The sequence below is a fragment of the Heliconius melpomene genome, chromosome 10 (genome assembly GCF_056956725.1).
Source record: "Heliconius melpomene rosina isolate 202511_hmr_F chromosome 10, ASM5695672v1, whole genome shotgun sequence".
In the NCBI taxonomy this organism is placed as follows: domain Eukaryota; kingdom Metazoa; phylum Arthropoda; class Insecta; order Lepidoptera; family Nymphalidae; genus Heliconius; species Heliconius melpomene.
The window spans coordinates 9,807,232-9,823,602 of record NC_140398.1 but is presented as its reverse complement, the minus strand read 5'-3'; the positions used below and the strand labels follow the sequence as shown (position 1 = coordinate 9,823,602).

At 30.4% G+C, this 16,371-nt stretch overlaps 1 protein-coding gene across 1 annotated transcript; it reads right to left on the bottom strand.

Moving 5' to 3' along the window:
* Window positions 1-221: 221 nt before the first annotated feature.
* Ca-Ma2d (Ca[2+] channel Muscle-specific alpha2/delta subunit) lies at window positions 222-10,088 on the bottom strand. The gene is made up of 19 exons (XM_085192314.1): window positions 9,480-10,088; window positions 8,833-8,914; window positions 8,545-8,655; window positions 8,184-8,460; window positions 7,585-8,108; window positions 7,170-7,389; window positions 6,651-6,787; window positions 5,953-5,991; window positions 5,125-5,271; window positions 4,802-4,876; window positions 4,536-4,717; window positions 4,048-4,251; window positions 3,771-3,925; window positions 3,229-3,499; window positions 2,838-3,138; window positions 2,214-2,453; window positions 2,024-2,135; window positions 1,469-1,911; window positions 222-412 (listed from the first exon to the last, which is right to left on the bottom strand). Exons 1-19 carry the CDS (start codon window positions 9,569-9,571, stop codon window positions 305-307), a joined length of 3,720 nt encoding a protein of 1,239 aa, XP_085048440.1. The 5' UTR covers window positions 9,572-10,088; the 3' UTR covers window positions 222-304.
* Between the last annotated feature and the right edge of the window lie 6,283 nt (window positions 10,089-16,371).

Below are 16,371 nucleotides of genomic sequence, written 5' to 3'. Positions count from 1 at the left end.
TGCGTGGCACAACTGCTATTTTGTTGGACTACTAGAACAGTTTCGTATGTGTAAATGTGTAACAATGTATGTAAGCGTTACTTGTAGTTTCGTTCAGCTACCTGCAGAGCACATCGATTTGTGCACAATCAGCACTAGGTCACTATGTTATCGGAACGTTGGTATTCTGTTACCAACTGTTACAGTAATTAGAGAAAATTGGGTAAAAATGAAACATAATAAAAGAGTAAATAGTTTTTATTCTGAAAGTAAGAAATATATAAATTTATAGGACGTTAGTGCTAAATATTTATATTTTAATTTATCATGAAAATAATCTTGAAGCGAAGAATCCCGTAAAAAGCGTACTAATAAATATAAAAATATTAACTCTCGTGAGACTTCCGATGCCGCACACTGTTATATTTCTTTCCTGAAACAATAATTCTCTGTATATTATTTTGTAGTGCGAGTCCTTCAAGTACTTTGTTGCCGAGATATTTTTTTTATATTATTATATTAGAATTTAGCGACTTACTGGCACTGCAATATTTTTTTTATATTTTGAAATTATTATTACTAGAATCTTATTGGAACTGGCAAAATTACAATCTGAATCTCCTAGTATCTGTTTTTTTAATGAATCTTATTTTTATGAACACGTTGCAGTAGAATAGATAACATCATGGCTGCATCGCAAAAGTTTGTGGCTTTTAATATTGTGACCTTTCGTTTCGAAATTCGTTCGAATTCGATTTTGATAATTAATTGTAGGTACACGTTTTTTTTAACAAACCCAACATAATTTGAAAGAGATTTATGTAAGGAATCGAAAAAAAATGGATGCCAGCTCTCAGTCACTCGCAATTACGAGTTCACATAAGTAGCTCGAAGAACAAAATATCTTACGTAAAATAAAAAGTGTTTTCTTTAATTTAATTGCCATTTGCTTTGTTTTTATCGTCAACTGGCGGCCCGTCCGCGGCTTCGCCTGCGTGAACTACGTTATTATTATTATTAATTTCTGTCTCCATGAGTACCAACGTCCTATAATTGACGTCCATGCAAAATTTGAGACTCCTAGCATTTGTAGTAACGAAGTTTCATACAAACTTTCAACTCCAATAACAACCCCTTAGAAGTCGACTACTGCAAATTCCCGTCTTAGCGAGCACCTACGTCCTATAAATAACTCCTATGCAAAATTGGAGATTCCTAGCACATGTAGTTTCTGAGATTTCGTGATGAGTGAGTGAGCTTTCGATTTTATATATATATATATACGAGTATATATATATATACGAGTATATATATATATATATATATATATATATATATATAAATAATAATGCGTAATTATATTTTACGTAGGTATATTTTTTCACATCTTATAGTTTAGAGATCTAGGCAGTATTAGAGGTTCCATCTAATGCATTTTTTTTTATTTTGACTTTTCACTTAGAAAATGTATAAGGATAGACAAATATACCTTATCGTGGTAAGTAAAGCATCCTTCAAGGCGACGTCGAGGTAATCGACCTAAGTCTAACTTATGGCAAGGCTCCCTACTTTCTGTTGAATTGCTTGTATGAGTTGGCTTTGTATCTGGTGGTTTCTTACAATCATCTTTAAGCTTCGGATGCTCGGTGTCCACTAGTAGTAGGAGTAAATTAGTCTTTGTAACAAGAGTAGCCCAATACGCAGGATGACAATCCCCTGCCTTTTCCTCACTCACAACTGGATAAAGACCCATAGATGAATTTAAAAAATATTGCTGATTAAGTATATATAATGAAATTCGATGATCACAAGAATATAATTCTTCGGTTGCTGGTTCTTTAGGTTCAACTGTGTTATTTTTAGGCAAACAGTTTGTATTGTTGTCATCATTTGATTCAGTGCTAGTCTGTATGTAAGGTTCATCAGTAACATCTGCAATGAAATTAATAAGTTGAGTAAAGCACAAGTTATTATTAAATTGTACTATTACATTATATTATAACAATAAATAAATATATTTGAATTTGAACATTATTACGCTCACCGTACTCTATGGTTGCAGAATAAGCATATTCTTTCCAATTAAAGACGTTAAATATGATAAAGAAGGCCTCAGTTATCAACCATTTAATGAAGTATGATAGTACCCTGAATGGCTGAAAAATAAATTGGTTGTTTAAAAATAGAATAATTTCAAAAAGGAAAAAAGTTTACATTAAAATCGTTAAACTTACTGTTTCCATGGTAAAAGCATTACTCTTTTCTTTAAGATTGGGACGACACAAAGCTTGATAGTTAAATACTTCTACATTGTCAAAAATGGCCTTATCAATTAATGACTGTAGAACTCCTGAAAGATCGTCAATGACTCCGAAGAATTTTCCTACTTCGGATTTGTCCATACCCACTACAATGTAGCCAGAACTGTCTACTACATAACATTTATATTTGCCACCCTCGGAACACGTGATGTCCTAAAATAATTATTATAATAGCATAAATTAATAACAATATATCGTCGTGTTGAGTGATGTTAAATAGAGCTACTCTCAGAAATCACCAAAAGGATTTTATACGACTTCGCCTTTTTCTAGTAACATCTATGTATTGTTGTTTAAACATAGTGTGGAGTTCTGACAGCATAATTTATAAGATAAATCTTATGGAATCATAAAAAAAATCCTATATTTAAATTTCAGTTACGGTTTCGACCTTAACGTTTCATTAAGTTAGAAACCATAATATCAATCATTAAATATCTGTAATTTGTGTAGAATATATGTATACAGTGCTTGAGACAAATTAACATAAAATAATCATGTTTAATTTATATTTCTGGTATTTTTTTAATTTCTTACCTCGCCATCTCTAACGCTTTTTCCAGTCATGCTAAAGAATATATCATGGAAATTCGAGTATAAATATTGAAAGCCCACAACAGCTGCTGGTGTTTCTGATTTATAATCTCTATAGAATATGGCGTAACTAGCTGTTACTACTACATCCTCACTCTCATTATGCTGTGGAGATTTAATAGAATCGTCGAGTACTGGTAGTTTTGTTGCGATTACTAAAGATTCTTTGTCAATCATGTGTTGTAAAACTGCAGCTTTATACCACGTTTCTTCTATAGCATTGTAGTAATAGTCACCAAAAACTCTTAAAGCACAATATTATAATTTTATTTCATAAAATATAATTTATAATAATTATTTACATTTAAATTATATTAAAATAATTATAACTTACTTCCCAGAGTAAGTTTTATGTGGGACACCCATATCGTCTACATATTCATTTTTATCGTCATCGAAAATATAATGCCAACGCGTTAAACCACTAGACGTGGCTATGAACCTAACACTAGCATTGTATTTTTCAGCTAAAGTTCGCTCTTCATCATTTGACTCCCAAGTCCTAAAGTATGGAGCAGAAAGCTTCGCATCAAACACCAACTGTTTGACTAAATCCTCTGTGCAATAATAATCGTCTTTACTCAATGGCGTCGTGCCACAGTGAGCTATAAGGATAAAAATATTTTAATAAATATTTATTAAAAACACAGAATAAATAAATGCGAGTTGGATTCGCATATGTAGGGTTCCGTACCCTATCAGTACATTATATATAGGTATATCAATTATCACAGTTCATGAGATATAGCCAGGTAACAGTTATACATACACAGCAGATAGACAGACAGCGAAATTTTAGTAATTTGGATACGGAACCCTAAGAAAGAAAAAATATTACTAAAATATGGAAAAAAACCATATTTATTAGATACTTACTTTCTACATTAAATGGTACATTTTCCGTTTCTTGTCCATATTGAGCTTTACTGATATTGAGTTCGTTTCTTGATATATTGGCTAAGAACTTAAAAATTTCGATTTCTGCATTATCCGATTCGTGACCTTCCAAGTAATGATATTTACAATATACCCTGAAAATAATAAAAAAATCTATAAATTATACATTAACTTAAAAAATATGTTCTATTTTTTAATACAATGGATTAATATTCTAATATTTGGATAAGCGGATAGCCAAAATAATAAAACTTACCAATCAGGGTGAACTCTATATGTATAATCGAAAAAACTAGTAACGTTGATGCCTAGAAGATCTTGTCCTTGTTTAGCTTCTAATGGATTGTCTTTCAATAGAAGTTCAGTATCTCCGTATCCATCAGGCAACGATATACCCATTGAGAAAGGTGTGCCTACTAATTTGTTAAAGAAATAGTCGTGCTGCACGCGAGAAATCCTCCTAATAATAAAGAGAATAATGTAGATTAATGATAAGAAAATATAGTAGAAAAATCCATTATACTTATTTAACTGATTATTTTCTATATAATGTGCTTATTTTTCGTATTCACAAATAAGTTTTAAATATAGTTTAGTTTATCTTAAACGCGATCGAAGCAGTGATTAAATATAAAAAGCAGTAATGTCTCCTATTTCATAGCTAAAGACAAAGCTTCAAAATGAGGAAGTAGAAATAGCTTTTCAAGCAATTTTCCGTAAACATACACATTTCATTTATCCTACCTCATATTATCATAATGGAATAGTACTTTCACTTTTTTCATACTACCCTCCAATCCGTTAACTAAACTCTCTCTAAGAATCTTTATTTGTTCTCCTAGTTCACGTGGTCCTTTACCATCATCTACTTGTTCTACCTCCACAAAATCTACGCTGTTGTAATTTTCTTGTAATTTATTATTGATCTGATGAAAAAACAACAATAACATAGGTTTATATCTAAATAAATTATAAATACATTTAGAATAAATATTTAATACAATACTTACAGTCGTAATAAGTAGGGGATGTAACAATAAATAACCATTGTTGCTTACGATAAATGAATATCCATTAACACCAAGCTGTAACAGAAATGTTTAAGGTTTTTTTAAATAAAATAATTACTATAATATTTTTATACTTATATTGGTATCATGATAAATAATCACTTATAATAATAGCTCACAGTCTATTTTCGACGTAGTGACTTTTTATTCCTAAATATATTTGTATCAGTAGTCCTAATCAAGTGTTCGTAAATTAATTATTTTAAAGAAAGCAAACAATGTTCACATTTATTTTAAATATTTTACTTAATTATATTACTAACTTGATGAGGCTGCGCTAATTTCGCAATACTATCGATAGGCACGTCGGTACCAGCCACCCCTAGTAGTAGGGCGTCGTTGTGTTCTTCGTTGTGTTTATAATCGAAGGCGGGAATTGCCACTGACGTCACCAGCTTATCTTCATCGGGCTATAAATTATTTGCATATTAAATCATATGACAAACTTTACGTGTTTATTTAAATTCTGTATTTATTTATATAAAAATTTGCTTAAGTAAAACGTGATTTAAGCCCAGGCTAAAGTGCTTAGAAAAATAATTGTACGTCCCCTGTATATTACAATTTTTTTTCAAGGTAAATAATCTAAAGGAACGAATTAGATCAGAAATATTTCAGGAAAAATATTTATTCATAAAAATGGGACAGGGACACAGAGAGAGAGGGCTGCACACGCGGCGGCGCACTCAAATGCTCATGTGCTTATAAATTAAAAATAAATTATATTGTCACACCAAATATTTTTTTTTGTAAAACAAATCATACATAAAAGAGTCGTAAGGTTTTGTAATTAAAATACGAGAAAAGTTAAAAAGCCATGTCTTTTGTCTTTCTTCATTTGAATTTAAATTAAAAGTGGAGGTCGTGTTGAGAGCCTCTCAGCGCTTTCTGTCTAAGATATGTGTCGTATTCATTTGTAAGATTTATACGTAAACTTTTTTTTAATATTATGTAATTAAATTTGCTTTTAGTAGTTTTAAAAAAAAGTTTACGTAATTATAAGTAATTACGGAAGTATTATGTAATTAAATTGTAAACTTTTAGAAGTAGTATTTGTAATATATTAACTTAAACGACATTAACTATCTTACCTTCGTCACATCGCTACTAACGCCCCATTCAGCTGTTCTCTGTCAAAAAACAATATATATTCATCAAGCGGGTACTGAAAATTAAATATGAGATAGTATAAAAGCTTTAATTTCAAACTTTTAGTTTCGAAACACAGATTACCAAGGAGTCGTCTAAGCATTTCGTGAATAGAAAACAATGATAGTAGGTAGCCTGGGTTGAAGCCAGTGAATATCACCAGGTCGTTTCTATCCCTGACGACTTTGAATAATATAATATTTCAGCAACTTGGTAATTATAGTTTATCCTTCATACAAATTAATCTTTGATATTATAACATAATCATAATAAACTAACTTCGTCAGTTTCAAACTATGTATATCGATTTAGCTAACAAAGTCGGCATTAGTTTGCTTAAACAACTTCTGCCAACATTAAACTTGCTTGACCTTTCTCTTATTTACTTTCGTTGCTTATTCAGAACTTTTATACGACCAAATGTATTTTATATGAGTTGATTTTTCTTCAAGGACAAAATATAATTAGATTTAATTATAAAGGGACTAATGTTTGTATAGTATGCCATATATTTTTAAAAGTTTAACTATCTATCGTTTTGTAAATATTATTCATCTAATACTGTTATATAATAGTTATTTACAAGCAATGTCAATAAAATAAGCTAATAAAATATTTCAAATAATCTTAATAGGCTTACCGTGTAATCAATGTTAGCGTGAGTCCAAGTGGGTGGCGGTTCTTCGCCGGCAAGAATCATTGGGCGAGCTATTACATTGATATACTTCAGTACTTGTTGTTGTACTTCTTCCACTGAGTGAATATGCACGAAATAACCTAATTTACAACAAAAATAAGCTATGATAACTTTTTAGGAAAGAATAAATTTCTTCTTGAAGTAAGCAAAAATCATATGGGATAGACTTAAAAGAATAAACAAACCGATCAAATGTAAGTCGGAATCCCCCACCGAGGGTTCTATACCAATTCCAGAATTGTAGATCAACGAGAATTGTATTTAAAAAAATGTTAAGATTACAGACAAATAAATGCACTCATTTTGAAAATAACTACAATGATATGTTTTTAATAGCTTTTATTTGTAATATAAGTAATGTAAGATAAATATAACTGATATAATTCTTTTTTTTTTAATTATTAGAAGCAAAGCAGTGTCGAGGCAAGGCGTGACGTTAAATCATTTTTTTTATATATTTACCTCTGTTCAAGCACGCCATCCACTGAATTTCTTTCACATTAGTCACTTCTTTTCCAATTAAATAAGTAAACACTCTTACTGGTATATACGTGTTATTCCCTACAGTCTCCCTATTGTATTCTTCAAATACCTCTGTAAGGTTACCGGGTACATAGTCGGTGATGACCATTACCAACTGATTACATCCTTGTGTACTGCTTACATCACAGTGTTTTCTTTTCTAAAACATGTTTCACACATAAGTATAATACGATTATCACCTCGTGGCTTGTATTTATGCCCTTATAATACTAGTAACATTATAATTAGATTTATATTATAAATCTATGGTAATGATTTCTCTATATAAACTAATAGAACCTTTAGTAGAGCAAATTACTATAATTATTCTTAATTAAATAATATAAAGTTGTACCTCTTTCAAAGTCGTAAATGCTGTAATATAAGCTGTCGTTAAATTTGCGTTTCCTTCCAATGGTACTGAAGGTTTTTTACCGTCATCTGTTGGCTCAAGAGCAAACTTAATTGTATTTATATTCTCCGGTGTCGCTTGAACTAGGCCTTTAAAACATTTAACAACTTCTAAAGTTTTCGCGCTAAATGTAAAAACATTTACGTAATCGTTATTTGATAGCGTTGCTAACAATGAACCTAAAGTTCTTCTAGCTACGTAATTCTTGAAACCAGTCATAGATCCAGACACATCGAACAGGATAATAACATCCTTAGAACACGTTGCTGCTTCTATATACCAAGATTTGACTCTACAATCGTACGTGTCAACTGCTTTCTTATTCCATGGCATGCCTGGATAAAATCGAAGGATGCCATGTGCACTTCCGAAATATTGCCACGCTAGTGACGGATCAGAATTATAATTGTTAAAGAAGGTCTCCGTTAACTCTTTTGACCATAATATCGCGCCTAGTGGGTCGTCCTCTGGAATATTAAATTATTTATTGCAAGCTCTATTTATAAAAAATAAATTAAAAATATAGAAATTGTTTAATGTACCTTTATAATAAATATTAGTCGGCACGTGAACACAACTCTTATTCGTATTAACATTTATATCATAGAAATGAGAATCTTTTTCAAGTGTAATGTCCTCATAATTTGAATTATTTATGGCAAATTTTGGTGCAACGTCCTCATCTACATAATTCAAAGTCCCATCCTCGTGATAGAATTTTGAGTATTTAGCAGAACAATATGTAAAATTATAATCTTTATCTTTTACTATGGAATAATTAAAAGTAGCTGCAAGTTGCTCCGCCGTCCGATGAATACACTGTAAATGCAATTTGTTTAAATGAAACTGTATAGGAATAACGTTTTATATAAAAACGCGTTTATTTTTTAAATTAAATATTACCTTAACAGCATTAATTTTTCTTGTGAGCATCGTACTAACAGAATCCAATGATGACTCTAATATTTGTTTTCCATCTTTACGTTTAACACTTGCATTCATATCTTTATATTTCTGCGAAAACAAAATACATATTAAATAACCATAAATAAAAATATTAAACGGACAAAATTTTAATAAACCTTTTATGCTGTATATGTAATATGCAATCTTGAAGGCTGTAATATATTTGATCAATACAAGCTGGTCTCTACCCATAGCCTTAACTAAATTGGAAATGTGATTACTTACTATCCTGATTTGGTCGGATTTTGTCAAGGACTCGCTTAGTCGCCATAACTCTTCACCTAATGTCCTCGCCCATTCCTTAACTCTAAAAAGTATAAATTACTTAGAAATATATAGAAACATATGAAGTGATGATTATGACAAAAACTATAACAATTCGTTTTTTTCGGGTAAAATAATAGACAATTATAATATATAATATCTATAGAATATTTTTTATAATTTTTTTCTTATGACATTTTAAAATTATTTTAAAATAATTATGACTTTAGTGAATGCTTTGTTATAAAATGAATAACTTTCTTTGAATAATATTTAAATATATATTTATATATTTCGTAATTTGATTATTTTCCACATAAAATTTGTTATTTTACACGTCTCCTTAGAATGCCAAGTTCAAGTTTATTTATGTATTTACGAGATCAGTCTGGTCTTCCTAACACCATCATGTTTTCAATGTTGACCTTGAACTGATGTGAACCGTAATTACAAACAAGTAACGAGTAATACATTTAACATTTTAAGCATTAAACGTATACGTATTTACATGTTTTGTTTATATTACAAACAGAAGTATTTACATACGTCTTCTAGTTTTCACGAATTTGTTGAAAATAAAAACTATAAAAACATTTAAAGATTCATACGCGTCAGGTGGTGATTTGCTCGGTGCAGCAGGTGTAAAATATGGCAACAGTAGAAAAGCCAGAAGAAGGCCGACGTATTTGTAACCGTACATCTTTGGAAGCTGACTCAGTCTTTCACACACTTAATTCCGTACAGTTCAACGGCGGAGACATAAAATGAATATATTACTGAATAAGGCACATCGTTACAGTACTTTGTTTTCATCTAATCTATTCTAGGTCACATATATGTATCTATTTAAATATAACAATAAATAAAATGTACTATCTTTAAATCACAAGATCTGTAAGACTTTTACAGAAATAGAACGATCACTACTATCAAAATCGTGACAATAAGCTTTCACCGGTGCGATAACAAGCAAGGCCACTACGATAGGAAAACGGTAGAAATATTTACTATTTAACTCGTCGGAGTTATAAATAAATAACTATAATATTAATATAACGTTAGATATATTTATTATTTAACATGAAAAATGGTGCAGGTGCGTTAAAAAGGGGGTGTACACTATAAATCACAACACGATTATGTAGTTTTGGACGCGAGTATTATCTAAGTAGTACGAGTACGTCGTGCCGCGAGCGACCGGCGACGTCTGTCGCGGCGGACGCACGTGCTGCGTCTATTCTGGGCGGGCGAGCGGCGCTCGCCATCGAGCGGGCGCGAACTAGGTCGCTCCGCGCTCCACGGCTCCGGCAGCGATGCCACAGACTATCGAAATCAGTTGCACTAATCGTAAGATACTATATTTATATGGATAAACGTTAAGAATGTCGCTTAAGTAATCTAATTACTTTTTTTTAAACACTTGCGAGTGTATATCATATTAGTGTAGATATTATTGTTTTATGTATTGCGTGTATGTGTATAAATTAAGAATTTATAATTTTTGTTTTAGTTCTTGACTTTAAAATAATTTAATGTAATAAAATGTATTGTTATTCAAAATTAAACAATAAAAAATATAAAAGTCAACAATATAGAATGTGAGATATATACTTACATTTATGATATAACATGAAAGGTAACATTAAAATAATTATAAGCTTGTATTCCTCGGAGAGAAACTTTGAGCGTAAGTCTATATCCACGCTGAAATTTGTGTTTGTATAATGACTAAGTTATGTAACGTGATTTTAATTGAATTAGACAGATACTACTAAATTACATAAAATATAAAATAAATAATTTAATTAAGCAACATTTGGTAAACATTTAAAAAGCTTTAAGGCGGAAACATAATTGTTTTTTTTTTTGCCTATAGATTAGTATTGCAATTTAAAGAGGGTATGAAATGAAGTCAAAACAACCGATGGTAAAGTATAAGAATATAATATGTTTAGATATTTTGTAAGAATTATTTTCATCATTTATTATTTGAAAACAGTATGTTATGGTGAACGACTTTTAAGTTAAAAATGATAGCTATATGTTGTATGATAATTGATATATTATTAAAAGTTTATATGTTTTAAAATAAAAAACTTGTCTTAACTTAAATGTTTAAAAATTGTTAACGATTTTAGGAAATAACAAAACAATATTTAAAACAATACTCCATATTTATATATGCAACTAAATTTCTTAAAAAAAAATTGTAAATACGTTATATAACTTGAACTGGAACGAGCTCGGATGCTCTTTAATTTTCCACTCTCATTAACCCTAAGTGGCACTTCAAGGTTCAGTCCGTGGATCACCCTGAGACGACTATAATGAATACGAGAAAGCTACAAATATATAATGGCGCCCTCTCGACGAAGATGAAACACGGTCTGAGAGCACAAGATTTGCTTTGATTTTTGTAAGAATTTAAATTTTGCATTGAAAAATGTCTATATTAAATGGATCTATCCATAGGTGGTTTTTTAAATACTTAATAATTGGTGGTGGTTAAATATTTCATAATTTTTAAGTTAAAAAACGAACTAGAGTGCACATTATTGTTATTCAATTTTATATTTTCTAGATGTTTTATACACTTGTCGTATAAATACCAATGACCAAATAATAATTTTCTGTAATAAATCAACAAAATAATTTCTAATTTACGATAAAATATTCCCTAATCTACGAAACCAAGCAAATAAAGTATTGTTTGTTTCTAATAAGGAAAAATCAAACGATTGTAGATTACAAATTCCTAAAGAGAGTCGAAGTAACAAGCGGACGGTTTCTGCTCTGAATATAAATGAATATCGAAACAATCTTTTGTGTTTTTTTTCGATCCATTCAGGATGTTAATCGTATCGCCACCAGTTGAATATTAATAGTTGGCTCTAATTATATATAGTAATAATATAATTATAGTATTACTTTTGTGTCCTTCTATATATCACGTGGTATGAAGCTGAAATAATTAAGTGGAATAATATAACTAAGTGGAAATCCTGAGTAGCAAAAAAAATACCTTACGAGAGAACACAATCAAAAGATTTTAGCGTTTTTGCATCGTGTTTGCTGCAATTTGTAGGTAATTTGTTTAATAAAGCTAACTATTTCAAAGCAATAATTAATCAAAATAATTCAAAATATTTTGTACTTATCTACTAATAAAATAAAATACTCACATTATAAAATAGTTTAATGTTGTCTGTGTTGTAAGGGTAAATGGGCAAGATGGTGATTCGTTGTGGGAGGTGGCGCCGCAACGGCGGGTCACCCTATTTGCGTCTCGGAATTTTCTCTATTTGATTATTAAACCGTTTTCATATATCTATCTTTAATAAAAACTTGCTTTAATAAGAAACTGATAAGCTATCATAATTATTTACATAAGTCTAAAAATGAGAAGGTACACTTTTTGTTCACTAATTTCCTACAGGCCTGGTAAACAGATAACTTTACTATTTTACGTTACTTTTACGCTTGCTACGCGTATGTTGACATTATATAGCCTACTTACTACCTCACTCTCTATATTTTTTTAAGCTTCAAGCTTTATCAGGTAAGGTGAGGCTGGTAAGGTAGACAGAGTAAAAGGTAGAAAGAGTGGTCGCCGATCGATCAACGCCGCGCTTTGCCTCACGTGGGGATCGAACCACGCCGGCCTCATAAAATAAATAAAAAAATCTTATGCATTCGAATTCTTTCATATATTATCCATATATTATATTTTTATTAACAATTAATAATATTTGTAATATGTATTTTATTTCTTAAATATTAAAGTTTTAACAAAATATAAGTATTAACTTAATCAAATTAATATTAGAACTAATATATATATATACATATATTTTATTATTATAGACACAAAGCTAACTCTCTAATCATAGCTTTCTTCACATACAATATTTATACAATAAATAGTATGAAAGCTGTGCTATACTTGTTTACCAATCTCTTATAGCTTATATATCTTAGTTTTTCATCCAATTATAAAAATCATTTCAAAGATTCGCAGCTTTTCCTACTTCTATGAGAGCAGCTTAACCGGGTCAAGATCAAACACTCCTTAATCAATAAGGGATGTTTATCGTTGGAAATCTCGTTAAGAATATTAAATATTTATGAGAGCAATTATTACTTTATGGATTTTTCTATGTTATAGCATTGGAATATTTAAGATCTTTATACTTATAAATTCAAATTCAAATCAGAAAAAACACCTATATAACGATATCCATTAGTCAGTGTCCAACCTCTACCGGGTCCAATGTCGATAATACTTAATTTAACAATTATTTCAAGTAGACATTTGAATAGCATAATTAATTACATAAGTACACACAAAACTATTACGTTATAATTTTTTTTATTAATATAATAAATAGAACTTATGAGTACATTTGGGTAGAAGAAAATGCTGGGCCGTCAGGCTTTCGCAAGGAATGACCTTATAACAAATTTAAGTCAATATGTAACATGAATGCAATGCATGAAAACTGCAATAATATTGCATAATATTTATTTGACATAACTTTTCAGATATGAAAAAAATATTATAAATTAGCGACCCGCCGGCAGCTTCGCCCGCTTGAACTAAGCGACTATTTATTTAATACACTAATTCGCGTTTATATTCTAATGTATTTTCAACACACTAATAGTGATTTTTAATGTGAAAATTATTTAAACCTTGGGGTTACATTATCATAATTTCCATAAGGATTTTCGATTGTTTAAGATATAAAACTTATGTTGATATTAATAATGTAACATCACTATATAATATATATCGATATAGTAAAGCTACATATTTCTTATACAAATACCTATTTTAAACATAATACGAACAATAGCGACGTTGAGTTTCGCCACTCATCACGCAATGCCTCCAGAACCAAGTGGAAAATTGGAAACGGAGTGTCTTAACACTAGGTTCCCACTGAGTACCCTGAGTACCCTTCTGTGTGTGGGATACAGCGTGAAACCGATAATAATAAAGTTGTGTTAGGTACATATGTTATTTTAACGAATCTCTCTTGATAATAATTTAAATTTTCTTAAAACAATAGTATTATAAACGAAACAAATATTAAAATGTGAGTTCGAAACCTTCAGGAGTAACACGTCTCTAGCCAATTAAGATATTCGTTCAAAATTTATCATGGCGAATTTTATGTATGCAAATAACATAAAACAATAAATTCTTCGGTTTTATTTTATGCTGTACGCTGTAGATAGTAGTGTAGGTAGAGGGAACTTGGGAACCTAATATTAAGACTCCGTTCCTATCAAGCCCCTTCTTTCCGCCGAATTCTGGAGACAATGCAATATTGAGTGGCGAAGAAATGAAATTATTAAATATTTAATTTGGTCAAGTGGGCATCGAACCCCAACCTGTCACGTTTTTGTCTCCCGAGTCCTACTCTCCTTAATAATTGTAATTTTACAAAAGAGGAGAACGGAATATATTTTACTAGATAAATAAATAAATTATTATATACATACGTATAAATTATTATATATATATACGTATTCTCTATTACTTAACACAACATTTGTGGTTATATAGTATTATTATCTATAAGAAAAGTACACAAAAACTATTTCATGTTAGCAACTACTTTATACTGTTGAAATTAATATTTAATCATTCTGGATCATAGAGAATACTAAAGTTCGCTTTTGACCCTAGTTCCGCGAAAATGATGAATAAAGTATAAATTAGGCATGTGATACGACCACGTGTCAGGCAGGTAAGCGAGTGGCGTGAGTCGGGGCTGGGGTGCACTCCGCGCACCTGCCTGACCCACGAACAATGCTATACAAACTATAGCCCCCAGTGATGCTTGCAGTTTTACATTCGCCTATTGTATTTTATACCGCTATTAATTGATTAATGATTGTCATTATATAATTTAGCGCTCGGAAAAAAGTTGTTGTTTTCCTTCATTAATGTTACATAACAACTATGCAACTATGCAAGTTCAAGAAAAATTCTTTGATATCGGCCTGATATCGAAATTAAGATATTATAATACACTCTGACACACTGTCTCTCTCGCAACACTGCCATATTTTGTCAAAAAACTTATTATAAAGTAAAAATTTTCAGTATACAGGGTGGAATTGACGGCACCACTTTAAATGAAACCACAGTTTTAACTACTCTATAAAAGCCTAATATAATTCAGAAAAAAAATAATTCCCAAAAATGAAAAAGTTATTTTTTCAAACAAAATAAATAATAAAATAATCGTTTTAAAAAAAAACGCCATTTGTAAAGTGTTATATTATCACTCACACACTTACCTGTCAAAGCGGCAACGTCGCACACGCTTCATTCAAGAAATCGAGTCGCAGCAACTAGCGTAGGTATGTAGGCAACGGCGGCGAGCTGATGTTAAATTAACGCAACACTTAGGAATACACTTTACACACACTTTTATTGAATTATTTCTATTAGGTTTTTAATTTTACTTTTGTTGCACTACAAACACATTTTTTATGTTCCCGTTTTAAACTAACACTCATTTTTAACATGTTTACAAAATTATTACAATAATAGCATTTTTTTTCACTTTTTTTAACAATAAATATTACATTTTCTGTCCACATTACATTCAGCTCGATAATGACCCATATTATTACACTTGAAACATTTAATATTTCTTTTAATTGTAGCATTTCTTTTTACAATAAATGCAGATGATGATGACACAATTTCCCCCCGTAGTAGTATTATGGTTTGGAACTTCCAAGCATTCCAATTTTTTACTCCTTCCAGTTTTATTACTGTGCTGTTTCCTTTCCATTGTGATTGTTTATTTTGCTTGTTTTTCTTTTTTATTCCTTCCCGGCAACTTAACCTCCAAATTGCAATACCAACGCCGAAGCGTCGCGTGAAGTAACGCTGTTTTAATCTCGCCAGTATTTCTAATTTTCTACGATTGATGCAATCTTCTTTATTATTGTTACGACGTGGCCTGGGCCCATAACCCGTTGTATTTATATGGTTTAGTAAATAGCATTCAGCTATAGTCCGACCCAACTACTATTGCGCAGAATGTACGCGCCGCACCGATTCTATGGGAATCCCCGGTAATCGGTGCGGCGTGAGCGGGGTGTCTTTGTACAGATAACAAAATTCATTTTTAATATTGATTGATTGTGCAATATAACACTATAATTCATAATAAATGTAGATTATACTTTTTACGCATGATTTGATATTAAAATAATTAATAAAATTATCAATACTATTTACAAATAATTACTAAATATTAATTTATTTCGTATTGAGTTTTCGCAGGTCCTCGTGTAACATTATAAAACTCGTTTAATATTTAATTTTTATACGATTTTCTATCAAAATAATCATACAAATATAAATAATAATGAAAATCTTAATAAAAAATTTAATAGTATATTCGATAAGTATTTTAGTTAATGGCAACTATTACAATGTTTTTAATTATCTGTGTGAGAACAGAACTTAGC